Consider the following 26,617-nt stretch of genomic DNA (forward strand, 5'->3'; position numbering starts at 1 on the left):
CCTTCACAAATAGGTTCCAACCTTTCTTTTCAATTCTATTATTGCCCTACACAAATATTCTGATCTAGTCAAATGAGTTAATGTCTCTTAACATAACTCAAGTTCTACATAAAGACTTCCCTGAATAAGATTAAAGTGATCTATAACAGCTGGTATTTATATGCAAACTATAAAGTTTGCAAAACACTTTACGAATATTACTTGAGATTTAGGTGCCATTTTACAGATGAGGGAGTGTTAATGACAATTTAGATTTGAAGATTTTTCTACCCATTAATAGGCCATGTGACAGGAAGCCTAAGTCATGTGTGGTGGGAGGAGCTTGCTGAGAGGAAAAGGAACGTGTTACAGGAAATAGAGAGAGCAGTTAGAGCTGAGGGAAAGAGCAGAGGTGTGCTGTGTTTGTTGGAAGGCCCCAGCAGAGGGGTGGAAGGTTATGGGATGGTGAGGCTCCATGCTGTGATATTGTGTTTTAAGTTCCTTGCTGTTATGATAAAATAGGCTTACTGGTTTGGGGAGTTGTTTGCTAGTTTGATGCCTTGGATTTATCAGTTTTGGGATCTGGTTATTTGGTGTCTGAATAAATGTTTTACTCCTGCCTTCTACACGGAGAGAGTCTCTTATATTTTGTAATACAGAACTTTACATAGGCATATTCACAATTATTGTCCATGTTGTATTTATTGCCTTGCTAATACAGGTAGTTGAGGCAGACAAAAGTAAAATGACTTGCCCAAAGTCACATAGCTAATTGCTGCCTGAGGCTGAATTTAAACTTAGATCTTGTTGACTCCAGGTCCAGGACTCTAGTCACTTAGCTGCTTATCATCTGTGTAAATGACAATCACATGATATATTGTGAGTTTTTATTGTGGCTTATCTTTTTCCTAAAGCCTGCTTTTCTTCTTAGTTCACTATTGGTCAAGGGCACCATCAGGAGCTCAAGTTTCCAATGTTAGAAGCTGTGATTTTCTCTTTTAATATAAAGTGAAAAGGAAACATAAGTTACCAAGTCTTCTCTATCATATCCCTGCAATATCATTTACTCTCTATTCACACTTTGGATATCCCAACAAAGGCCCATTGTCCACTCTCCAGGAATATTACAACAGTCTCCTTTAAGATCTTCCCACCATGATTCTTTCTTCCCTTCATGCTCTTAAAAACTATTCCATGGAAACTGAGGGGATGCCCATCAATAGGGAAATGGCTAAACAAGTTGTGGTATATGAATGTAATGGAATACTATTGCTCCATAAGAAATGGTGAGCAGGTAGACTTCAGAAAAACCTGGCAAGACTTGCATATACTGATGCTGAACCAGGAGAACACTGTACACAGTAAAAGCAACACTGTGGAATGACTGACTCTGTTAGACTTAGCTCTTCTAAGCAATGCAATGATCTAGTCAATTCCAAAAGACTCATGATGCTATTCACATCCAGAAAAGGAACTATCGAGTCTGAATGCAGTTCAAAGCATACTATTTTGTCTTTTTTTTTCCTTTCTCCTGGTTTTTTCCTTTTTGCTCGGATTTTTCTTTCACAATATGACTGATGTGGAAATATATAGCCTATAGCAGATTGCATGCCATCTTGGAGGGGAGGGGGATGGGAGAGACAAAAAATTTAGAACTCAATATCTCGTAAAAGTAAATGCTGAAAACTAAAAATTAATTAATTAAAAAATACTACCTATTCAAAACACTTTCAATAGCTCCCTACTCTCCACAGAGGAAAGTTTAAAATCTCCTACCAGGTATACAAGACTCCCCACAGTTTGGTGCTACTCTGTTTCCAATCGCATTCAAAAGTACTCTTCTCTGTGTTCCAGCTGAAATGGCCCACTTTTTATAGACTGTACTTGCTGCAATCTCTTTGTTTTAGTCCCTCTTGCTGGATTATCCCCCTAACCCTACTCTTTATCTTCTGAATTTCTACCCATTCTTTAAAGTGAAAATTAAATGCCATCTCCTCCAGGAAGTCTTTCCTGATCCAACTGGTTAGCAATGACCTTCCTGTCCTCAGACGTCAAACAGGACTTTGATAATCACCTCTCTCGTATTTATCATGTACCATTATTTCTGTCCCCATCCCCCATTGTACTATCAAAGCCCCCATGTTTATGTCTTCATTCAGCACCTAGCACAGGGCTTTATGTGGTGAATTAAACATTTTTATTTTTTAACTTTTCACAAATTTATGTTTATATTTTGTTTCCCCAAGTAGACTGTGTATTATGGGGCTTTTTGGTATGCTTATACATAGTTGGCAGTGAACTGATTTAACTGCAGGAGATAGCAGAACAAAGAGCTCCAATTCTGATAGACAGAAGTATGAGTAAAATTAATTAGCTTTTATACAAGAATAAATCAAACATTACTGAGACACATATAGAAGTTTTACCACAATGGTATTTTACCTATTCCTTTAAGAGCCTATTCATCCCTGATCTCCCTGACAAACTGACAAAAAAGAAACAGGAATCACAAAGGAGCTAGGCATTAGACTCTATCTGAAACAGAAAGGAGTACCGTGAATTTTGAGAATTCAGATTCCAACTTTTTGTGGCAGTCATATGGGAAAGATTAATATAACATCAGTAATTATTTCCAACAGAACTCTTAGTATCTTACTTCTCAGTAATTACACTTTTAAACTTCATAATTTTAAGCTTTACATCCCCAACTTGTCAAATTGCATGTTTCAATTACTATTCTTACTTTTAAAAAATCTTAAAAAACAAAAACAAAATCAAAACAAAAAAACGAGCACAAACCATACCACTTCATCAGATAGACAAGCAAGACGATCTACAAGTTCTGGATTTGCTGTTAAGCTTTTTATGTATTCTTCACCTGAAAAATAAATTTTTTTTCAGATAAGATTAAAAAATAAGTAGACAAGTATGAGTAGAGGGTATTTTTACTTATCCAAGTCCATGAGCAATGGTTTAAGTTTCCTTTGGGCCTAAAGTCTTGTGTGTAACAGCTGTTTACATTTGAAGATCTTTTCCACCCATTAATAGGACCATGTGACCCACTTCCATCACAGGAAGCCTAGATCATGTGTGGTGGGAGGAGTTTCCTGACAGGAAAAGGAAGTTACATCACAGGAAATGCTGTGTGTGTGTGTGTGTGTGTGTGTGTGTGTGTGTGTATGTGTGTAAGTGTGTAAGAGAGACAGAGAGACACACCCAGAGAGAAAGAGAGAGCAAGAGAAAAAGAGAGAGAGAGAGAGAGAGAGAGAGAGAGAGAGCGAGCACATGTGAGCAGTTATGGCTGCTGATGGCTCCTAAGGGCTGTTGTGATAGTTAGAGCTGAACAGACTGTGACTTAGCTGTGCTCCAAGTCTGTTTTTGGGAAGACCCCGCAGGGGGTCGCGGCAATTTTGGGATGGCGAGGCTCCATGTTGTGGTATTATGTGTTGAATGTTTGACTGCTATGATAGATTGGATAAATGGCTTGTGGGATATGGTCCCCGGTGTCTGAATAAATGGTTTACTTTTTCTACCTTCTACGTGGAGAGTCTTGTATACTTTGCGGTACAGAACTACATATGCCTTTTGACGATTATCATCTATGTTGTTATTATTGCCTTACTGATACAGAAGGGGTAGCTGCCAATATGAGGAAACAGGTTGTGGAAAAAAATACATGCTACTAATTTTCACAAGCTCCTTAGCTTGAAGACTTCTGTCAGTATAAAAAAGTACATAGTGACCACGCTAATTACTTTATAATATGTCACAGGACTAGCTAGGAATGACTTATTTACATCTGAAATTTAGTAGTAAACAGAATAAATAATCTGACTTACATGTATACGCTGGTATCCCCTCTTCTATTGCCTTCTCTTTATTTTTTATGTCATTTGTTATGAAGATAACTTGAGGATGATTCTCATCTGCTGTAATTTTCTTCATGTGTTCATTGTACCATTTTGCTGCAACTCGGATGGCTCTATCATTCCGATCATTAGCATTTTCCCCTTGTTCTTGTTCCACGTATGTTTCTCTAGATATGAAAGACAAATCAAAAGCCTGAAATCAGCACATAAATGAACCAATCAAGTATCTCATTTTGGTGACAAAGTTTTATGACCTTTTAAAAACTTATGCCACTAATTTTTAAAAAACCAACTGTATCAATTTGGATCAATGGTAAATACCTTTTCTTACAATACTCTTTCAATTTATTCCTTAAGAAAGACTAGAATCTAAAAGTCAGGGAAGAGTCAATTCTACTGGGCCTTTAATATAAATATTAAAACAAATATACTTCATTTGAGAAGAAAAAATATAATCTAATTAATGTGGCAAATGAAAAGCATATCAATTAAAGCCTTACTTCACAGCACCCAAATAACTATCCAAAGGTAACAGGGAAAACGCTAAATATATAGTAATTTCCCTGTAGCTAATATGTCTTTCTCTCATTTCTACCAGTTGCAATTCTATTTTTGAAGGTCCAGATCAAATGTCACCTTATCAATGGAGTCCACTCCCAACCCTCCTTTAGCAATGATCATTTTCTATGAGAACCAAAAATACTTGGGTTTGCACTACTCTGTGACATTCTTTCCATATGTGTCACATTTCTTCTTAGATTATAGGCTCCATGAGGGCACAGATGTCATAAAAGATTTAACTGAGTCTTTACTCCAGCACATAGCACAGTGTCTAACACAACTGCACATAGGCTGCCATCTATGAAAACAATTTATGTTTAAAATGTAAAGACATTTAAACTACACTCAGCATATTTAAATTGTACTCAATTAAATGAAGCTATAAAGGACTATCACTAAGCATTTATGGTGGTAGATGTCCAATTCTTAAAATATCATACTTTCAGAGGTGAGAACCTAGTTTTAACACTATTGGAAATTAGTGGATAACCATGCTACATTTTTTATGAATCCCTTAAGGTAAGTAATTTTTCATTTTAAAGCCAAAAACTAAAATAAGCCTTTTAAAAAAGGAACAGAAAAAAGTTCAGGTATCCAAAATAATAACTTGGTATAGTATTTCTTACTCCTAAAGGATCTTAAAGCATTTAAATGGCATAGAATAAATCTGTCAAAGCATTGAACCAAAGTCATCACTGTGGGGAAACACAGATTGATAGATGATGCTTAACACTCCATGAAAGCTACCAAGAAATGTAATTATAATTCATATATGCCCTCACATAATCCATGTGCAACAATGACTTCAATATGTCAAGGACCTGGGATTTCACTGTTGTGGGCATTCACTCCACTGATGACAGACTGAAGCCCCTTCATGCCTTGGGGTACTTCATGAGTGGCTGCGGCCGAAAAAATTTATCACCCCAACAACCGTCTAGTAAGAAACCTCTCTACACTTTGCTATAGGGGCCAACATCAGGGCCTTTCTTCCTTGTGCTTGAATAGAAGGGTTTTTAAGAAGCCAAGGCATGAGGAGGTATCAAGGAACAAGTCTACACAAGAGGAATGTCATCTATGATGGTACTTTAACATACATACAATGATAAAATTAATCTGTATAGTCCTATTCACATTCTTCCAATTCTATCCATTTGAACTCTCAAAAACAAACAAAAAACACCCCCCAAAACAAAAACAATGAGATTCTTTCATTTTCTTCTCCATTCTCAGAAGTAATAATAGAGAATTACTATTAACAGACAACGCTTTGCTCTGAATGCTGCTGTTGTTCACACATTTAAGTCACATTCAACTCTCTGTGACCAGTTGGGGTTTTCTTGGCAAAGATACTGGAGTGGTTTGCCATCTCCTTCTCCAGTGGATTAAAACAAACAGAGGTTAAGTGACTTGCCGGAGGCCACACAACTACTATGTGTCTAAGGCCAAATTTGAACTCAGGTCTTCCTGACTCCAGGCCCAGTGCTATCGCCACTGAGGCACCTAGGTACTACCCAAGACAACTGTGGAGACTCTTCAGGCACCAGGGCCACCTGTTGTCTTGTTTCTGTTTTAAGCCCACCAGTGGTCCCCAACATGGCCAAATGGGCAGGGCAGGCTTAATCCAAGATTAACAAAGTGGAATCATCAGATCCTATGGCCCTTAATGGGGTGGTGAGGGGGAAGGAAGGGTACTATGGATCAACCTGCCATTTCACTGGCACCACATACCACCTCTAAGAATTACGATCAGCACTTGTAGATCCACAGCTTGCTGTCTTAAAGAGCTACCTGGGACTAAGAGGGAAAGCACTTGGCCAGATCACAAAGCCAAAAGGCATCCATGGTGGTTCTTGGACCCAAGTCTTTCTTACTCTTCCTCCAGTTCAGGCTCCTACTCTACCTTCCTCTCTACCTAACACAGTACTATTCCCAACAAAATCTTACCAGGTTTGCAATGGAAAAATGCATATAATTTGAAGAAAGTAAGTTGTGTAGTTCAAGGTTTCCAGTAAGTGCAAGAAATCAAAAGTTTAAAATGTTTTGCCAGTGTTCTTTACTAGAAAAGCACTGAGTATGGAAACAGAGATATGATGAAGAGATTTGGGAAGAGTGGTCCAGGAAAAAAAAGGGGGGAGGGGTTTACTCCTCAATGTATCATCACAGATTGAAAACTGAAGGGGACGTTCCACTTCCTCATCTTACAGATGAGTACTAAGGCCCAGTAAGGTTAAATGATGCCCAAGGTCACAATGGCACAAAATGGCTTAGACAGTCATTCTGACTGAGGCCAATGTTCTATCTACATCATTTTTATGTAAGTGTGACTAACACAGAGTATAATGTAAATGAATAACCAAGTCCTAATTCTACTTTATTTGTATAATTTGTTAAAAAGCACCACCATATTTTCCAAGATCAAAAATCATTATAACTTTAATAGCAGTAGTAACACAGAACCCATATTTGAGACATAAACAAAAAGTCAAACTTAAAGATTCCCTTTCTTAGTCTTATAGTTTTTACCACAAAGAAACATGATATTTACAATTATTTTTAAAGTCTATATAGCCTTAATCTGCCCCGTATTTTTTAAACTTTCCTTTGCTATCTGATATAGCTTACCTACGGTTTTGCTCACAATTCTTGGTAAAACCACTCTTTAAATTTTCAGTTAATATTGCCCTAAAGTCAGTTACAGAGAAATTTTGGAAGCATATATGGAGTTATGGAGGAACATCCAAAGGAGTATCAGTCAGAAGATTCCTTAAAGACAAATGGTCTTGGTTCTAGCACTGAACCACAAGAAAATTACTTATTGTGTACCTCAAATTTCTCATCTGGAAAAAAAGATATCGGTTACCCTACCTATCTCATTAGGTGCTTCTGAAGATTAAGTGAGGATGTGTGTGAAAGCATTTTGGAATACAAAACTGATCAGATGAAATAAAAGATATCTTGGAACTAAAACTATTTTAATTACATATATTTTTGGCAAAATTACACATTACTACTCCCATCCATTCCAACCTCTTTGACATTTTTTGGACTTTCAGCACAGATATTTATCTTACCTATGATGCTCATTAGTGAAGGTATAGAAATGTTTGCTAAGATCACTAGTCACATCTCGAATTCTCTTATATATTGGCGCGCTCCGATTCCTTACTTCCTGGAGCACAGTTTGTAGCACGATTACATTTCTGATGATTGGATCCTCAAGTATATCAATCTTAAAAAAAGAAAAATGTGTCAAAATTTGTCCTAACTTTGTTCTGCTCTTGCAATATACCTATTTCCAACATACTCTATTTTTCCGATATACCTTCTCATCAAACTTGACTTTCTATAAGTTAAACATTTACTACTGAAAATTGAATCTAAGTAAGGATAAAAATTAGTCAAAGGCAGGGGGCCACTTCATGTGAACTTCACTCTCTAAATTTTGCATAGACCCCTTATAGCTAGGGAAGACCATCAACCCAATCAGCATATACTCAGCATTTATGAGAATCCCTCAGCTGCTGGGGTTTCTGACTATTCCAGTTAAGTCCCTGGTCTCAGAGCACTTATAAGACTAATAGAATAATAACTAAATTAAACACACTAAGTTACATTTACATAATGTAAATGTATGAGCATCCCATGCATGAGCAAATCACAGTACAACCACTAAATGAAGCGTGTATTGTAACTTTTACTATGCCCACATTTCAAGGATAAAGAAACAGGCTAGGTTCAAAGGACTTGTCCTAAATCACAAAGCTGCTAAGAAATTCAACGCCAACTCAGATCTTGACACAAAATCCAGAAATTTTCAACTTATTACGAGAGAGAACCACCCCCCCCCAAAAAAAAAACGAAGCCAAAGGAGGTTATTCTCAAGGGATATCATACAATTTATAACTGGAAGAGCCCTTCAAGGTCCGTCTTCCTCATTTTACAAATGGGGAAACTGAGACCCAGAGGAAAGTCGAGCTTATTTTTGAAGCGCGCCACAAAATCCACACCTAACAGATTCTGTTTCTTGGTATTAAGATCTTTACCACAAAGAAACAGATGACACTTATGTTCCGTTGAAATTGTAACTTTTAAAGCCTCTAGCTTTAATCTGCTTTGCATTTTTAAACTCTTTAGCTCTAAATTCTACGCGGTTCTACAAAACTCGCCCACAGTCCCAGAAGCAGCAGGTGATCGGGCGATGACTCGAACCCAGATCTCCCAAGGCCTCACTCGAGGGGTCCCTAAACACCACAATTCCCCCCCACCGCCTCACGAGGCGGGCTTGCTTTGGGGAAGGCCTCGCCAGCAGAGGCCTCCTCCCCGGCTCCGGGTGGCACCTGGTGCAGTAACACGTTGGTGTCGGGCAGGAGGTAGTGGGGCTGCGGACAGAGGCTGCTCTCGGGGTCGCGTGGCCGAGGCTCCAAGGCCGGCCCTTCCTGGGCACCGCAGCACTCGGTGCAGCCCGAGGCCCCGCAGCCGATGTCGTCGCGCAGATAATGCTCCCGCACTATCTTCAGCACTCCGCCGGCCCGGGTCTTCTTCAATAACGTTTTGGACTTGAGCATAGCGCTCGCTGACCGGTCTCCCGGCAAACCGGGCGGTCGATCAACTTGACAGGCGAGAAGTGATCAAGCCACACACCAGGGCGGCGCTGAAGTGCACGGACGACTTAAGTGCACCCCAAGGTTCGCTCTGGTTTCCGACCAAGTCGAGTAAAGAACCAAACCCGGTACGAGGTGGTGCGGCGGAGCGGAGGGAGAGGGGAAGCGGGGGGTGGGGGGGAGAGAGGAAGCGGGAGGCAAACTCAACGCCTTCAAGCAGTCGGCCCTTCCGGCGGCCTCGGTGATTGGCTAAACCCACGGCCCCACGTCAGAGATGGTGCTCTCGGATTGGCTCGTCTTACGACTACTAAGAACTTCACTTCCCGGCATGCCCCGCTGCCTTCCTCCGCTCGTAATCGGCGGGAGAAGTCGAAGTGATGGTACTCTCGGCTTGGCCCGCGGAGGCCAGCATGCCTCAGAACTCCACTTCCCGGCATGCCCCGCCCCTTTTTATGCTCTTAGTCAGGTGGGAGGAGTCGGAGAGAGGGTTCTCTCGGGTTGGCCCGCCTGGGGCCGGCCTTTCTAAGAACTCCACTTCCCGGCATACCCCGCTGCTTCCCGCGGCTCCTAATTAACGGGCTTGGTATCAGCATGACTCCAGAACCCGGCAAGTTGCGGCTTTCTCCTTTGTTTCACCGGTGCTAGCACGGTTGTCCTGGTTACGGCTACCTCCCCGAGAGCCCGGGCGGTTGCAGAGAGCCCGAACTGCGGAGCCAGAAGGCTTCAACCGGCGGCAGCGCAGGCGATTTCAGCGCTTTCGCCCATGGTAATTATCCGTCCCGAGCTCCGGCCTGCCCACAGCCCGCGGTCTCTCTAAGGAGCAGGGCCCGAAGGCCTCCCTTTGTTGGTTTCCTTAATAGAAGAGAATGATCGACCTCTACTCAATTGAGTTCAAGACAGTACACGTTTATTAAGCGCCTGCTACGTGCCAGGCAGTGTAGTAAGCGCTGGGCATAGAAAAAGAGGCAAAAGACCTTCCCTGCCCTCAAGGATTTTACTGTCTAATAGGGGTGACAACACGAAAACAAATATTTGCAAGGTAAGCTATATATAATAGTAAACAATTAACAGAGGAAGGACGCAGGAATTAAGAGGGTTTGGGGAAGGCTTCCTGTAGACTAGCCTTTATATTTCGCTTTAAGCTTTGCAAAGTGCTTTACGTTATCTCAGAAATCCTGGGAAGTAGGTGCTATTATTCCCATCGTACAGATGGGAAAATTGAGGCAGTCCTAGGTTAGGAGACATCTCCTGGTCTCCTGTTTAGGAAGAAACTGAAGCAGGATTGAACTCAGGTCTCCGTTACTTTAAGTCCAATAATAATAGTAATAAAGTAACATTTATATAGCATGCTAAGTGCTAGACACTGTGCTAAAGGGATTACAATTCTTATTTGATCCTCACAAAACCCTGAGCAGTTGGTGCTGCTGTTACTCCCATTTTACAGTTGGAGACACTGAGGCAAACAGATTACGGTGACTTACCCAGGGTCACACAGCAAGTATGTGTCAGAAGCTAAATTCGAACACAAGTTTTCCTGACTCTAACCCTAGTCCTTTATCCACTGTGCTATCAAGCTATCTCTAGCATATGTAGCTATGTTTTTATATATAGAGATGTATATCTCTATATATAGCTCTCTCTATATAGGTCCATGTGCAGGTGTATGTAAATGCTGTGTCTGAAAAGATCAACCTGCGGTCACACTGTGATATGTGTCTGTCTCTGTGTGTACACATGCACACTTATTTCCCTAAATGCCAGTAGTTGGTGCAGGTGAGGGAAAAGGTTCAGATTGTTTGAGAAAATTTCCTGGAGGTGGGACTTGAAAACTACTTTATAGGATGAACAAGCTGTGGATCGGAAGATAGAAGGAGGGACGTGTCAGCAAAGTTAGAAGGACAAGAATCTAAGAGGGATGAGCTAGTCATTGTAGTAGAGATACTTTGTATTTTGAAGTTGAGAGAGAAAGGGATGGAAAAGTTAGCCTGGGACTCAGTTGTCTATTCCTTAAACTCCAGGCTAAGGAACTCAAATTTATTCTGTAAACAGTGAGCATCCACTGAAGATTCTTTAGTTGGGTGATGTGATAAAGTTCTGATTTAGGAAAATTAACCTGATGGCTGTATGCTACTCCAACATTATTGATGCATGCTTGGTATTTCAGAAAGAATACCGATCAACCAATCAACATTAATTTATTAAGTACCAGTTCACCACCTAGAACTATGCTGAGCACTAGGGAAACAAAGACAAAATTATCCTCAGTGAGCATAGATCATCTGTAGAAATAAAAACACACACACACACTGCTTTGACAAAATGAAACCACGCCAAAATTATTGCTTTGTATTTTGCACACCACAGGTGATTTGCACACCAATTTACTGCTTAATAACAATAGTAATTTGCCAAGCAGCAGCTTAGAGGTGTCCTGTAGTTAATTTATGTTAAGGAGAAACTTAATATCCATTATGTACTTTACGTATATATTTATGTTTTGGGGTAGACTTAAATTTAATCTTAGTGTTTTTATCTGCAGGATATTTAAATTGAAAGTTGCAAAGGAGAATCCATCATTAGCAGCAAAGATGTCACGAAAAATTCCTAAAGAATTAAAAAGAGTCAACATCTCTAGTTCTTTGGAGTCTGAAGATATTAGTTTAGAAACTACAGTGCCTACAGATGAAATTTCTTCATCAGAAGAAAAAGAAGGGAAAACCATAATCACAAGGCAGCTTATTGAAAGAAAGGAACTGCTTCATAACATCCAGTTGCTGAAAATAGAGCTGTCCCAGAAAAACCTAATTATTGACAACATGAAAGTGGACTATCTTACAAAAGTAAGAGAATTTGTGAATCTTGCTCTTCACATGCATGCATTTGATGATATAGTTAAATTGTAATTCTCCAAAGGAAAAGAATAGTTTCAGAGAATGTTTTTCTTTATTAGGTTGAGTGACTAAAGGAAATAAAAAAGATTGAAATTTAGGGTTAGAGTTGGTATAGCTGGTACAGTGGGAACCTTTGCTTGGCATGTCTCTAAGGAAGCCGATTTGTAAACAAACATCAATCAATCAACAAACATTTATTAATCACCTATTATGTGCTGGTAATTATGTTAGGTACAGGAGTACAAAGACAAAAATGAAATAGGAAACTTGCATTTAGACAAGAGATAACAGGCACATGTATACACGTATACAGATGCACAAAATACATATTTTGCAGTGGAAAGCACTCAGGAAAGGCCTCTTTTACATTTTTTAGCCAAATCTTAGAAGGGATTCCAAGAGGCTGAGATGAGGAGGAAGTGCCTTCCAGGTCAGGGCTGTCCAACCTTAGGTTTTTATTGAAATAATAGACAATATATTTTGATTTACCATTTTAGTGAGAGCTCTGTGGTAGCTGGGCTTCATTTACTAAAACATTGGGGAAAATTTCTATGCTTGTACGTGGGCTGCGTTTTGGACAGCCCTGTTCCAGGTAGTGGGGACATTGTGAGGCATGCAAATGGGAGCTGGAGAGTGGTGTGTAAGAGAAAATTTCAAAAGCTAGTTTGACTAGATCTTGTAATTCATGGTCGATACTAATGTGTAATGAGGCTGGAAAGATACATTGAGGCTAGGCTATGAAGATTTTTAAATGCTGTATAGGAGTTAATGGTTGATAACTTTGCCTCAACTGTTAATGCCCTTCCTCTCAAGCTACCTTTTACTTGAATACTTTGTATTTATTTGTATTTGTTCTCTTTACATTTATTCTGTATATACTTGTATGTATACTTGTCTTCCTCATTAGAATGTAAGCTCCTTGTGGGTAGGGATCGTTTCATTCGTTGAATTGTATCCCCTGCACCCAGCACACACAATAGGCACTTAATAAATGCTTATTGATTGATTGATCCTAAAGATTTACAGAGCCACTGTAACTTATTGAGTTGGGGGCAGATGGTAAGTTTGTGACATGATCAGACCTGTGCTTTAAGAAAATCACTTTGTACCCCGGTGGAAAATATATTAGACTAGGAAAAGACTTGCTATAGTCCAGGCAAGAGGTGATGGGCTGATCTAGAGTGCTAGTGGCTGTGTGTATGGGTGGGTGGTTACTAGCATACTGAAGCATTGTCCTTACAATGTACTTTGGACTACATACACTTATTCAAGTAATATTCTAATGCTCAAAATATTTTTGGAACTCCATTTTTGGTATCTCTTTAAAGCCAATTGATTGTTCACAGGAAGAACCCAAACTCATTACTCCGTAGTCAGACATTGGTTTTGTTTTGGTTGGGGGGACATGTGGTCATTTATCTTATCTGTTGAAATTGGTTTCTAAGTCAACTTGAGTGTTCCCAAAAAATCATATCTATCTACAAAGTGCAAAAGTTGTCCCCAACTCTGGACTTTTAAAAGAATAAGCTGCAGGCTTCACAAACTTCCAAAAATGTGTGGAATAGTGGCAACTTTCCTGACATAGCAATGACCACTGCCTTTCCTCCACTTTCATCCACTGATATGGTCACACCATCAGCCCCACCATCAACCAAAATTTCGCATCTTCCAAGATACTGAACTCTATAAAATTTTTCTCACTGTCTGCAGTAGAAACTTGTATTCCTTCCCCCCTACTGAATTTGAAGGTCATCCTCGTTGTAACCTCGGCAACCCTTGGCCCTTCCTGATTGTCTAGTCTAGAGGGTCCTTAACCTTTGTTTGTGTCATGAACCCCTTTGACATATTGGTGAAGCCTATGGATACCTCAAGGTGATGTTTATAAAAGCATAAAATGAATTACATAAGATTAGTAAATTAGTTATATTGTAATACAGTTATCAAAATATTTTTTAAAAAAATTAGTGGATCCCCTTGAAATCTATCCATGGGCCCCAGTTTAAGAACTCTGCTGTAGTCTACCACATTTCCAGTTTCACTCTTCTGCAGACTCAGCCCTGTCTCCCCAGGTAGCCTCTGTGTGTGGGCACTCATCCCAGTTGAATCTCTTATTTCCTTTGTCCTTCTGGAGTTCTCATCCAGATAAACTTGTTTCTAGGCAACCCTTAGCTTTTCTTTCTTCCACTTCCAGACTTCTAAATACTATTAGACAAATGAATAAAATGGTTGATATGTTTTAGTATAAATTCATTGTATTTGACCTCAGTTGTGCTTTCGCAATTGCTTAGTAATTCTTTTATTCCCATTAGCTTCCTATGATATTGCCCGTAGTTTTCTGTTCCTAACCTGGTTTATGCCTCTTATTTCAAGACACTATTAGGGATTTTAAAAATGAATAAAACATGTTCCCTGCCCTCAAGAAGTTTATAGTCTCTTCTGGTGTCTTCTTCTCCCCTGCCTCATATTGGTAGATAAGAGCACTTCTTTTTTTTACTGAGAAGGCTGAGATCATCCTCAATTCCCATCCTCCACACCTTTTTGTATCATCTCCTTCCCTTTCCCTCTTTGTTTCATGGGAAAAGATGTCCCTCCTCTTTGTCAAGGGTACCTCCTAAGCCTGTTGTCCTTTATCCTCTTCCTTCCATTCCCTTAGGTTCTTGCTTCATCAGTTATCCCTTTTCTTCCAACTTGTCTTACTCTTTCTGCTTGTTCCTATCTCACTACTACAAACATATTTGGGTCTTTTCCATTTAAAAAACAGACTTCCCTTGACTTGTTAACTCTCCTAGCTTTTTGACTCTTATTTTCCAGTCTTCTCTTAATATTGTTTTATTTGTCATTTGTGAAACTATATTCTTGAAATGTTCTGGCTGTTTGTCTCTTTCATTGGATTTTTTTTTCTATATGACTGCTGTTATTTAAGTTTTCCTTAAGGCGCTCTACACAACTCTCAACCTGGATATTCCATAGAAATATTGAACTCAACATGTTCAAAACTAAAGTAATTATCTTCCTACCCCAAAGCGGCCCCTCTTCCTAAGTTTTCTCTTGTTACCAAGGGTATCACCATCCTCCTAGTCACCCATACCACCCAACCTAGGTGTCATCCTCAATGCCTCACTCCCTCTCCGCATCCAATCTGTTGCCAAGTCCTGTCAATTTTACCTTCATGACAACTCTTTTATGCACCCCCTTTTCTCCTCTAACACTACCATCCCCTTGGTACAGGCCCCTATCACCTCACACCTGAACTGTTGAAGCCTATTAATTGGTTTCTCTGCTTCAAGTTTCTCTCCAACATCCACCCAGCTGTTTAATCTTCCTAAATCTCAGGTCTATGTCATTCCCTCGTTCACTAAACTCTGGTAGCTCCCTAACTACCACCCCCACCCCCCCACCCCACCCCCCCCCCCCCCACCCCCCCTGCTTCAAGTATAAAATCCAGAGTTTAGTGTTAAAAGCCCTTCATAGTCTGGCCTCCACATACCTTTCCAGTATTGCTCCCCCACTCCTAACTTTATAATCTAGTCATGCTTGCCTCCTTCTTGTTCCTTGTGCATGATACTCCCTTTCCCAACTCTGGACATTTTTACTGCCTGTCCTCCATGCCTGGAATTCTCCCTCTGCGCATCTCTAACTCCTGGCCTCCACAGTATCCACAGTTCAGTATCACCTAAAATCCCTCCATATCTAAGTAGCCTCTCCTGATCCTCTTTCATGCTAATACCTTCCCTTTGAGATTATCTCCAATTTATCTTGTGTTATCTTGTTTGTACTTAATTGTTTACATGTTGTCTTCTCCCTTAGACTGTGAGCTCCAGTGCAGGACTGTTTTTGATAGCTATAATATTGATAGCTTACATTTATAAAGTGCTGACTTTGTGCCAGACACTCTGAAATGCTTTATCAGTTGTTATCTCACTTGATCCTCCCAGCTATTCTAGGAGATAGGTGCTTTTATTATCCCCATTTTACAGATAAGGAAAATGGGGGTAAACCGGTTAAGTGACTTGCCCAGGGTCACAGAGCTAATAAGTATCTGAGGCTGAATGACTTTTTGGCTGACTTTTTGCCTTTCTTTGTATCCCCAGGGCTTAGCTCGGTGCCTGTCACATAGTGGGTACATAATAAATCCTTGTTGACTATTATCAGTGATATCTTAATTGGCAAATCCTACGACTTTCTCTAAGTTTTCATCTTTTTGACTAGTTGACAACACTTGACAGTGTTAACTCTCCCCTCTAGACACTCCTTCCTGTCTTTTTTATAACATTGCTTCCTATCTGTCTGGTCATTTCTTATCATTTTCCTTTGCTGCCCTCACATGTTCATCTTTCCCTAGGACTCGTTGTTGGACATTCTGCCGTATTCTAAATATACTTGTTTTTGAGGTCTTAATTAGTTCTCATGAGTTTGTCAACTCTATACTTATGAGTCCCAGATCTATGCAACCCTCATCTCTCTTGAGCACAGTCTCACATCCCCAACTATCTCTTACACAGGTTACTTAGGCATCTTAAATTTGCCATGTCTGACCTAGAACTGATTACTTTCCCACCACCCACTACCCACCAAGGTATCCTCCCTTCTTCCTAGCTTTCCTGTTTGTGTTGAAAGCACCTCCCTCCTTCTGTCATCTATGTTCACAGCTTTGGAGTTGTTTTGACTCTTTTTTTTTTTCCCCTCCCTACTCAGATCTAATCCATTGCCAAGTTTTGTCCGTTTTACCTTTGCAACATCTCCCTTCCCTCAGCTCGGCCACCACCATCGAGGCCCTTAATCACATCCTGCCTGGACTATTGAAATAGCTTCCTAATTAGTTTCCTCACATCTAGTTTCTCCCCTCTCTAATCTATCCTTCACATAACTACCAGAGGATTTTTTCCTAAAAGCACTTGTCTAACCCTGTTGTTTCCCATCCTTGGAAGTTCTAGCACTAGAATCTAGTGCCTTCTGCAGTAAAATACAGTCTCTTCTGTTTTGCTTTCTAAGTCTTTCATAGTCTGAATTGAGCTGTTTCCAGGCCTATTATACATTATTATTGTCCAGGCAAAAGGCAAATAGCACCTCAGGAGGAATGGAGTTCTCCCATACTGGAGGAAGATCTTTAAGTAAAAGATGAGCACTTGTTGAGTATCTTATAGAGGAGATTTTTTTCCCCCCACCCCCCAAAAGTAGCTTGGACTGCATTTCCACTCAAGGCTTTTCAAGTTCTGAAATTCTCTGATTGTAGCAAGGAAATTAGAATAAACGAAATGGACTAAAGAAACCTTTGGGGGAGAAGTTGGAATGAAGCCTCAGAGGAGAGATTTCATAAGTTGGAAGCCCCTAAGTAAATCTAAAATTGTCCTTTAAGATGGATTCCAAGTTGGATTCTCTCTCCAAAAGATTAGTTTAGCATTTTGAAAACATAGTCATAACTAACATTCGAGATCTCTAACTTGTTTTGGTTTTTTATCTCGTACATTGTTTCATCACCCAGAGAAATTTGAACAGTATCTTTTGAGGAGTAAAGTAATGTTCTAGAATTTGCTGCAATAGAGGAAACCTCTTAAAGGTTTCTATAATACATTTATCATCATCAGTTGGAAAGCTTTAATTGTTTGGACATTTTCCCTCACACTGAACCTCAGTTTCCTCATTTGTATCTATATATTTCTCCCAGCTTTGCCTCCTAGGACCAGACAATAAGTTTAATACTTCATCTCTGTGCTGGATCTTCAAATAGCGTCATAGACTTAGACCTATGAGAAACCTAAGAGGCCATGTAGGCCAACACTTATTTTACAGATAAGAAACCAGCAGTGCTGGGATTTGAACCCAGGTCCTCTGACTCAAATCCAGTGTTTTACTGTATTGTGATGCTTCTGGTACTTGAAGACAGTGTCCTCTCTCTGTATTACCTGTCTCAGGCTTTCCAAGCAGATGTAGATAAAAGGGAGAAGAAAACCAAAATACTGGCTGAGCCATCCTTAGAAAGCTGGGCAGAGAGAGAAGCTGTAGTTTTTATGCTTTGCCTAGAACCATGTATGCTGTGGAGAAAGAACAGTGATTGCAAAAGAGCCAGCAATGCCAAATTAACCTTATTTCCTTTTTTGGGAAGATTACTAAACTAGTAGAAAAAAGGAGCATCATATATACATAGTTTACCAACATTTTAGCAAAGCTTTTGATAGTGGATCATACTATATGTGGGCTAGATGATAATATCATTAGGTGGATTTGAATTTGGCTGAATAATTGAATTCAAAATATGTGAATCATTTGATTTCATTTTGGAAGGAGTTCTTTAGTGGGTTGTTCCAGGGATCTGTTTGGCCTTATGATGTTTAAAATTTTTATTAATAACATATCAAGGCACAAATAACATGCTTATCAAGTTTGCAGATGACACAAAGCTATCAGTGAATGGTAGTCAGGATTAAAGAGATCTTGACAAGCTAGAGCACTGTAGTAAGATGAAATTTAATAGATATTAATGTAAAATTTTACACTTGGGTTTACAAAGTCAGCTTCACAAATATGACATGGGGAGGTATGGCTAGGTAGCAGTTAATCTGAAAAAATATCTGGGAGTTTTAGTTTCCTCTAAATTCAACAGTGTGATATGGAAACCAAGGAAGACAGTGAAGTCTTGGGCTGCATTAAGAAAAGCACAGCGTCCAGGCCTAGCACAATATCTGGCATATGGTAAGCACTTAATGTTTATTGGCCGACAAGAAAGGTGATAATTCTGTTCTACTGTGTCCTATTTAAGCCACATCTGAAATTTAGTGCTCCGTTCTGGACGCCATTGTGTAAACAAAGTCTTTTTATTCTTTTCCTTTTAATTTTTACAAAACCCTCTACAATCTAGCTTCCTCACTCTCCTGTCTTCCTTTCCAGCCATGTCCACAATATGCTGCCTTCACTCTCGCCATCATCCTCATGTCCTTCCTACCATGTCAGCAAATTAGGCGTTAAATTAAGTTCCTATGCTGTGCCAGGCACTCTGCCAAATGCCACCAGAACCTTTGATTCTGCCCCTGTGAAGCTGGGCTATGATAGGGGAGCTTTCACTTCATCTTGTCCTGAACCAGGCCTCTGCTCTACTTCCCAGCCATCTCCACACCTGCCGCTGCAAGGGCATTCCCCTATATCCCACCTTCTGGCTTCCCTTTATATGCTGTCTTTTCCCATTAGAATATAAGCTCCTTGGGAACAGGGACAGTCTTGCTTGCTTGTGTTTGTATCCCCAGTGCTTAGCACCTGGCATGGCACATAGCCAGTATTTCTTAAATGCCCCAGCCATCTCTTATCATTCCATTGAAATTGTTCTCTCAAATGACCTCTTATTTTTCTCTTTAAGGGCCTTTTTGCAATCAGCATCCTTCTTCAAGATTATTTGAAGGTGTTGATCATTTTCTCCATCTTGATACTTTCCTCTCTGGTTTTTTGTGACACTTGTGTCACCTGGTTCTTCTCCTATTTTTCTGGTGGCTCTTTTGAGGTCTCCTTTACTCATTTTCATCCATGTCAAGCCCACAAACCTTGGTTCCTGCCCTCCCCAACCACTACCCCCAAGAAGGCTCTATCAGTTACTGTGATGATCAGGTCTGATAGTGTCACTCTACTCAGTAAACTTCAGAGGACTCCCTATTGTCTCCAGAAGCTAATATAAAGCCCTTTTTGGCATTTAAGGCTCTTTACAACCTGACCCCTTTCTATCTTTCAAGTCATCTTAACCTTTATTCCTACCATACACTCAGGTCCTACCATACACTGGCCTGCTTGCTGTTCCACACATAGAAAACACTATCTCCTGACTGTATATTTGTAATGATGATCCTCCATGCCTGGAATATTCCCCTGCCTCACCTCTGCCACTGGTTTCCCTGTTTTCCTTCATGATTTCAGCTCAGCTCTTCTGCAGGAGGCCTTTCACTTCACCATGCCTTCCACTGAGCCTGTATCTATCTCATACACACAGACGTAATTGTTTACATGTTTTATTCTCCATTAAAACGTAGACTCCTTGAAGGTAGGAACTGTGTGTTTGCTTTTCTTTGTATCCTCAGCACTTAGCACAGTGCCTGGAATATAGTAAATGTCGAGTAAATTCTTCTTGACTGACTGATTGTCCTGCATGCTAAGAATGCTCTCCCTCCTTACCTCTGATTCTTAACTTGCCTGGTTTCTTTCAAGACAGCTCAAATCCCACCAGGCTTCTCCCTGCTCCTCAGCTGCTTGTGCCTTCCCCTCAGTGATTTCTTTTGATTTCTATACTTATAATTTGTAGGTTGCCTCTCCTATTGGAATATGAGCTCCTTGAACTGATCTTCCTTTGATTTGTAACCCCAGTACTTAACATAGTGCCTTAATACATGCTTAGTGAATGAAAGTCATGTAATAACTGCTACATTTCTATTTATTACTTCTTAAGAGGCACTGTGCTATAGTAGAAAGAACACTATATTTCATATCAGGAGACCTGGATTAAGATTTTATTCCTGCTACTTAAGCTGTATAAATTGTGAAAATCATGGGGACAGAGCCAAGATGGCAGAAAAAAGGTAGGGAATTGCCAGAGTTCTCCCAGATTCCCCTCAAAACAACTATAAATAATACCTCAAAACAAATTCTGGAGTGGCAGAGCCCACAAAAGGATGGAGTGAAACAAGATAACTTAGAAGGTTGACAAGAAATGTCTTTCACCCCAGCATGAGAGTGAAGCACAGGTGCTGCCCTAGCAAACCAGCAGCAGATCTTGGGGGCAACTGAATCAGCTGTGGGACCTTTGACTTCTGTAGCTCACAGCCCATAGTCAGGGAGTGGGGTGGGGAGGTCAGACAACTGGTCAACAGATTTACAGGGTCCCTTTGTTAGCACTGAGTGCAGAATTCTATTGCATTGCCCATATGCAGATCCTGATCATAGTCCCATGACAAGGAGGAGCACTAGCACACTACAGCTTGTGGCCACAGGGGAGCAGGGACTCTTATCATAGTCCCAGGGCAGAAAAGACTGTGGTTGTTCACAGGCCAGAACAGAAGCCAGGAGAGCAGAGACCACACCTCCTTAGATCATGGTACTTGGGAAGGACTAAAAACTTAAAAACCCCCAGAACTAGCTCTGAGAGCTGCAGCAAGAATATCCTGAAGCTTGAGACATTGCCCCCTTCCCTAGGAGCATTGCCCTACTTTAACTGGGAAAATGAGCAAACAACAAAAAAGAGAACCTACCATGGAAGGCTACTTTGGTGACAGGGAAGATCAACACACAAACTCAGAAGACAACGAAGTCAAAACTGCTATATCCAGAGCCTCAAAGAAAAATGTGAATTGGTCTCAGGCACAAAAAGAATTCCTGGAAGTGCTTAAAAATATTTTCAAAACCAAATAAGAAAGGTAGAGGAAAAAATGGGAAAAGAAATGACAGTGATGCAAGAAAATCATGAAGAAAGAGTCAACAGTGTGGTAAAGGAGGAATTAAAAAAAAAAACCCTGAAAAAAATAGCACCTTAAAAAGCAGAATAGGCCAATTAGTAAAAAAGACACAAAAATCCACTGAAGAGAAGAACTCCTCAGAAAGCAGAAGGGGAGAGTGAAGGGACAGAGCCAAGATGGAGGAGTAAAAGCAGGGACTTCCTTGACCTCTCCTGAAACCCCTCCAAATACCTGTAAAAAACGACTCTACACAAATTCTAGAGCAGCAGAACCCACAAAATTACAGAGTGAAACAAATTTCTAGCCCAAACCAACCTGGAAGTTTGAAAGGAAAGGCCTGTTGCACGAGTCTGAGAGAGGCGCGCAGTCCAGCACAAAATGTGCCAGCACAGACCAGGCTCCAGAAAACTCGGACCAGGCCTCAGGGGACAGAATCACTGGCAGCTGTGGTGGTTTCCAGACTTCTTAACCTACAAATGCCAAAGACAACTTAGAAGGTCAGTAGGAAAGGTCTGTTACACCTAGGTGAGAGAGGAGCATGGTTCAGCCCGGGCCCCGGGAAAGCAGAGGCAGCAATAGAGGCAGCAGTGGCTGCTTCTGGAGCTCTCAGCCCACAGACGGTGGGGGGATTGAGCAGCTGATCAGAGGGGAATTGCAGGGATCTCTTTGCTGGCACTGAGGCAGGATTCTCTTGCTTTGCCCTGCTTGGATCTAGGTCACAGGCCTAGGTGGCAGTGCTGGGGTGAGGAGGAACTCTGGCATAGTGGAGCTTGTGGCAGTGGTGGAGAGGGAATCCTCACAGTTGCAAGGCAGAGAAGAGTGCTTGTCACTCACAGATTAGAGCACAGGCCAGGAGAGGAGTAAACTCCTCTCCTTTGATCATACCACCTTGGAAGAACTGAAAATTTACAGGTCCCTAGAAGTATCTCTGAAAACAGCTGCACAAAACCCCTGAAGTTTGGGACGGTACACCCTCCACACTGGAAGCAGAGTCCTACCTTAACAAGGAGCTAAAAAGTCAATTAATTGGCTGGGAAAATGAGCAAACAGCAGGAAAAAAACTCAGACTATAGAATCTTACTTTGGTGACAAAGGAGATCAAAACATACAGCCAGAAGAATTCAACAAAGTCAAAGTCAAAGCTCCTACATCCAAAGTCTCCAAGAAAAATATGAATTGGTCGCAGGTCATGGAAGAGCTCAAAAAGGATTTTGAAACTGAAGTAAGAGAAGTAGAGGAAAAATTGGGAAGAGAAATGAGAGTGATGCAAGAAAATCATGAAAAAATGAGTCAACAGCTTGCTAAAGGAGGCCCAAAAAATGCTGAAGAAAATAACACCTTAAAAAGTAGACTAACCCAAATGGCAAAAGAGGTACAAAAAACCAGTGAGGAGAAAAATGCTTTAAAAAGCAGAATTGGCCAAATGGAAAAGGAGATCCAAAAGTTCACTGAAGAAAATAATTCCCTAAAAATTAGAATGGCGCAAATAGAAGCTAAGGACTTATGAGAAATCAAGAAATTATAAAACAGAATCAAAAGAATGAATAAATAGAAGATAATTTGAAACATCTCATTGGAAAAACCACTGACCTGGAAAAGAGATCCAGGAGAGATCATTTTAAAATTATAGGACTACCTGAAAGCCATGATCAAAAAAAGAGCCTCGATATCATCTTTCAAGAAATCATCAAGGAAAACTGCCCTGGTATTCTATAACCAGAGGGTAAAATAAAATCAAAAGAATCCACTGATCACCTCCCTAAAGAGATCCCAAAAGGAAAACTCCTACAAATATTGTAGCCAAATTCCAGAGCTCCCAGATTAAGGAGAAAATATTGCAAGCTGCCAGAAAGAAACAATTCAAGTATTGTGGAAAACGCAATCAGGATAACACAAGATTGAGCAGCTTCTACATTAAGGGCTCAGATGGCTTGGAAAATAATATTCTGGAGGTCAAAGGAGCTAGGATTAAAACCGAGAATCACATACCCAGGAAAACTGAGTATAATCCTTCAGGAGGAAAAAATGGACATTCAGTGAAAATAGAGGTCTTTCAAGCATTCTTGATGAAAAGACCAGAGCTGAATAGAAAATCTGACTTTCAAATACAAGACTCAAGAGAAGCATGAAAAGGTAAACAGGAAAGAAAAATCATAAGGAACTTATTGGTTGAACTGTTTATATTCCTACAGGGAAAGATGATATTTGTAACTCATGAGGCCTTTCTCAGTATTAGGGTAGTTACGTGTATGTATGTATGTGTGTGTACACACACACACACACATACATGTATATGTATATATATGTATATATACACACACACACATATACAGAGGGCACAGGATGACTTGAATGTGAAGGGATGGTACCTAAAAAATAAAAGGTAAGAGGAATGTACTGGGAGAAGGAGAAAGGGAGAGGTAGAATGGGGTAAGTCATCTCACATAAAAGAAACAAGAAGAAGCTTTTACAGTGGAGAAGAATGGGGGGAGGTGAGAGGGAATGAGTGGGCCTTACTATCATTGGATTTAGCTTAAAGAGGGAATAACATACACACTCAATTGGCTATGGAAATCTATCTTATCCTACAGGAAAGTAGGGGGGAAGAGGATAAGAGAAGGGAGGAATGATAAAAGGGAGGGCAGACTGGGGGAAGGGGTAACCAGAATACACACCATCTTGGGATGGGGGGAGGGGAGAGATGGGGAGAAAATTTGGAACTCAAAGTCTTGTAGAAGTGAATGTTGAACTCTAAAAATAAATTTAAAAAAAAAAGCAGAACTGGTGAAATGGAAAAAAAAAGGTCTAAAAAAAATTAACAAAGTAAAAGATTCTTTAAAAAATAGGATTGGCCTAATGGAAAATGAGGTACAAGAGCTTGCTGAAGAAAATAATTCCTTAAAAATTAGAATTGTACAAGTGGAAGCAAATGATTCCATGAGACAGGAAATAACAATGAAACAAAATCAAAAGAATGAAGAATGTTGGGAGGAGGGCGAGAGGGGAGGATGTGAAACATCTCATTGGAAAAAAAACCGATCTGGAAAATAGATCCAGGAGAGATAATTTAAGAATTGTCAGACTACCTGAAAGCCATTAAAAAAAAGACAGAGAGGGGCAGCTAGGTGGCGCAGTGAGTAGAGCACTGGCCCTGGAGTCAGGAGGACCTGAGTTCAAATCCAGCCTCAGATACTTGACACACTGGCTGTGTGACCTCCAAGTCACTTAACCCCAATTGCCCTGCCTTCTCCCCTCCAAAAAAAAAAAAAAAACAAGAGAGAGCTTAGACATCATCTTTCAAGAAATTATCAAGGAAAGCTGCCCTGATATCCTAGAATCAGAGGGTAAAATAGAGATTGAAAGAATCTCCCAATCACCACATGAAAGAGATCTCAAAATGAAAACTCCGAGGAAATATTGTAGACAAATTTCAAGGCTCCCAGGTCAAGGAACAAGTATTGCAAGCAGCCAGAAAAAAATAATTCAAATATTGTGGAGCTAGTCAGGATAATACAAGATTTAGCAGCTACTACAGTAAAGGATTAGGAGGCTTGGAAAGTGATCATCTGGATGGCAAAGGATCTAGGATTACAACTAAGAATCACATACTCAGGAAAACTGCATATAATCCTTCAGGGGGAAAAATGGATATTCAATGAAATAGATGATTTTCAAGCATTCTTGATGAAAAGACCAGAGCTGAATAGATGATTGGGCTTTAAAATACAAGACTCAAACATAAAAAGTCATTTCAGTTGTATCCAACTCTTCATGACTCCATTTGGGGTGTCCTTGACTGAGGTGTTGAGTGGTTTGCCATTTCCTTCTCCAGCTCATTTTGTGAATGGGGTGCTGAGGCAGGCAGGGTTGGATGACTTGCCCAGGGTTATACAGCTGCTGGATGTCTGGGCCTAGATTTGAGCTTATGAGGATGTCTTCCTGATTCCAGGGCCACCTAGCTCCCCATTGATTAGAGAAATGCAAATTAAAACAGCTCTCAGGTACCACTCCACACCTCTCAGATTGGCTAATATGACAGAAAAGGAAAATGACAAATGTTAGGATGTGGGAAAATTGAGACACTCATGCACTGGTGGAGTTGTAGATTCAGCTATTGTAGAGAGCAAATTGGAACTATGCCCAAAGGTCTATAAAACTGTGCACACCCTTTGACTCAGTAATACCACTACTGGGTCTGTACCCCAAAGAGATAAAAAACCAAAAGGAAAATGACCTATATGTACACAAATATTTATAGCAGCTCTTTTTTTGGTGGCAAAAAATTGGAAATTGAAGGGAACCCCATCAATTGGGGAATGACTGAACAAGTTGTGATATATGATTGTGATGGAATAGTATTATAGTATAAAGAAGGATAAGCAGGATGCTCTCAGAAAAACCTGGAAAGACTTACCTGAACTGATGCAAAGGGCAATGAGCAGAACCACAATACTGTACACAGTAACAGCGATACTGTACAGTGATCAACTGTGAATGACTTAGCTATTTTTAGCAATACAATGATCCAAAGATAATGCCAAAGGACTTAGGATAAAAAATGTTATCCATCTCCAGAGAAAGAACTGATGGATTCTGAATGCAGATCTAAACATACCTTTTTTATTTTATTTTTCTTGGTGGTTTTTTTTTTGGTCTGTTTTCTCTTTTACAACATGACCAATATGGAAATATGTTTTGTATGACTGCACATGTATAGCCTATATCAAATTGCTTGCTTTCTAATTGAGGGGTGCTGGGAGGAAATTTGGAACTAAAAATTAAAAAAAATGTTAAAAATTGTTTTTACATATAATTGGGGGAAAATAAAATACTAAATACATTTTTTAAAAAAGAAACTGTATAAGTTACCTTTCTCTGATACTCATTTTCTTCATCTGTCAAATGAGAGTATTAAACTGCATGACCTGTAAATCCCCTTCCTGTTATAAATCTGTGGTCTTATGCAATTGTTGTCAGTATTGGTTTTCTGTTTGAAGGTATCAGACTTCAACTCTCTTTTTGAAGATAGTATTCATGTTATTTCAGAACAAGCTTATAAGCATTTGGCATCTTTCACTTCTTGATCATGAAGCATATTTTCTAACAGTTTTTGTTGCGTCTACTTTTGTATTGAAGTTACTATATTTAAATTTATGTTTATTTGGAAGATCTTGTGAAATTCTTCGCAGAATTTTCATACTTCTTCATCTTCAACAGATGTTGGTACTTAAACTTTAGTTATCTTCTTCATGGTAGTCTGCTTGCTTATGATCACTGTAAGGGAAGAT

The 26,617-nt window shown here is 40.0% G+C and overlaps 2 protein-coding genes across 2 annotated transcripts in view; one reads left to right on the forward strand and one right to left on the reverse strand.

The window, feature by feature from the left end:
• DIS3 (DIS3 homolog, exosome endoribonuclease and 3'-5' exoribonuclease) overlaps positions 1-9,601 on the reverse strand; it is a 44,495-nt gene extending 34,894 nt beyond the window's left edge. Inside the window, exons 1-4 of the mRNA XM_036756546.1 lie at positions 8,750-9,601; positions 7,484-7,641; positions 3,819-4,015; positions 2,784-2,857 (exon numbers count right to left, since the gene is read on the reverse strand). Of these exons, the coding sequence (XP_036612441.1) occupies positions 2,784-2,857; positions 3,819-4,015; positions 7,484-7,641; positions 8,750-8,977 (657 nt within the window). The 5' untranslated portion in view covers positions 8,978-9,601. The remainder of the gene's footprint in view (positions 1-2,783; positions 2,858-3,818; positions 4,016-7,483; positions 7,642-8,749) is intronic.
• Positions 9,574-26,617, forward strand: part of PIBF1 (progesterone immunomodulatory binding factor 1) — a 320,308-nt gene continuing 303,264 nt past the window's right edge. Inside the window, exons 1-2 of the mRNA XM_036756551.1 lie at positions 9,574-9,779; positions 11,553-11,853. Coding sequence (XP_036612446.1) covers positions 11,602-11,853 — 252 coding nt within the window. The 5' untranslated portion in view covers positions 9,574-9,779; positions 11,553-11,601. The remainder of the gene's footprint in view (positions 9,780-11,552; positions 11,854-26,617) is intronic.

This window comes from Trichosurus vulpecula, chromosome 4, assembly GCF_011100635.1.
Source record: "Trichosurus vulpecula isolate mTriVul1 chromosome 4, mTriVul1.pri, whole genome shotgun sequence".
NCBI classification, from domain to species: domain Eukaryota; kingdom Metazoa; phylum Chordata; class Mammalia; order Diprotodontia; family Phalangeridae; genus Trichosurus; species Trichosurus vulpecula.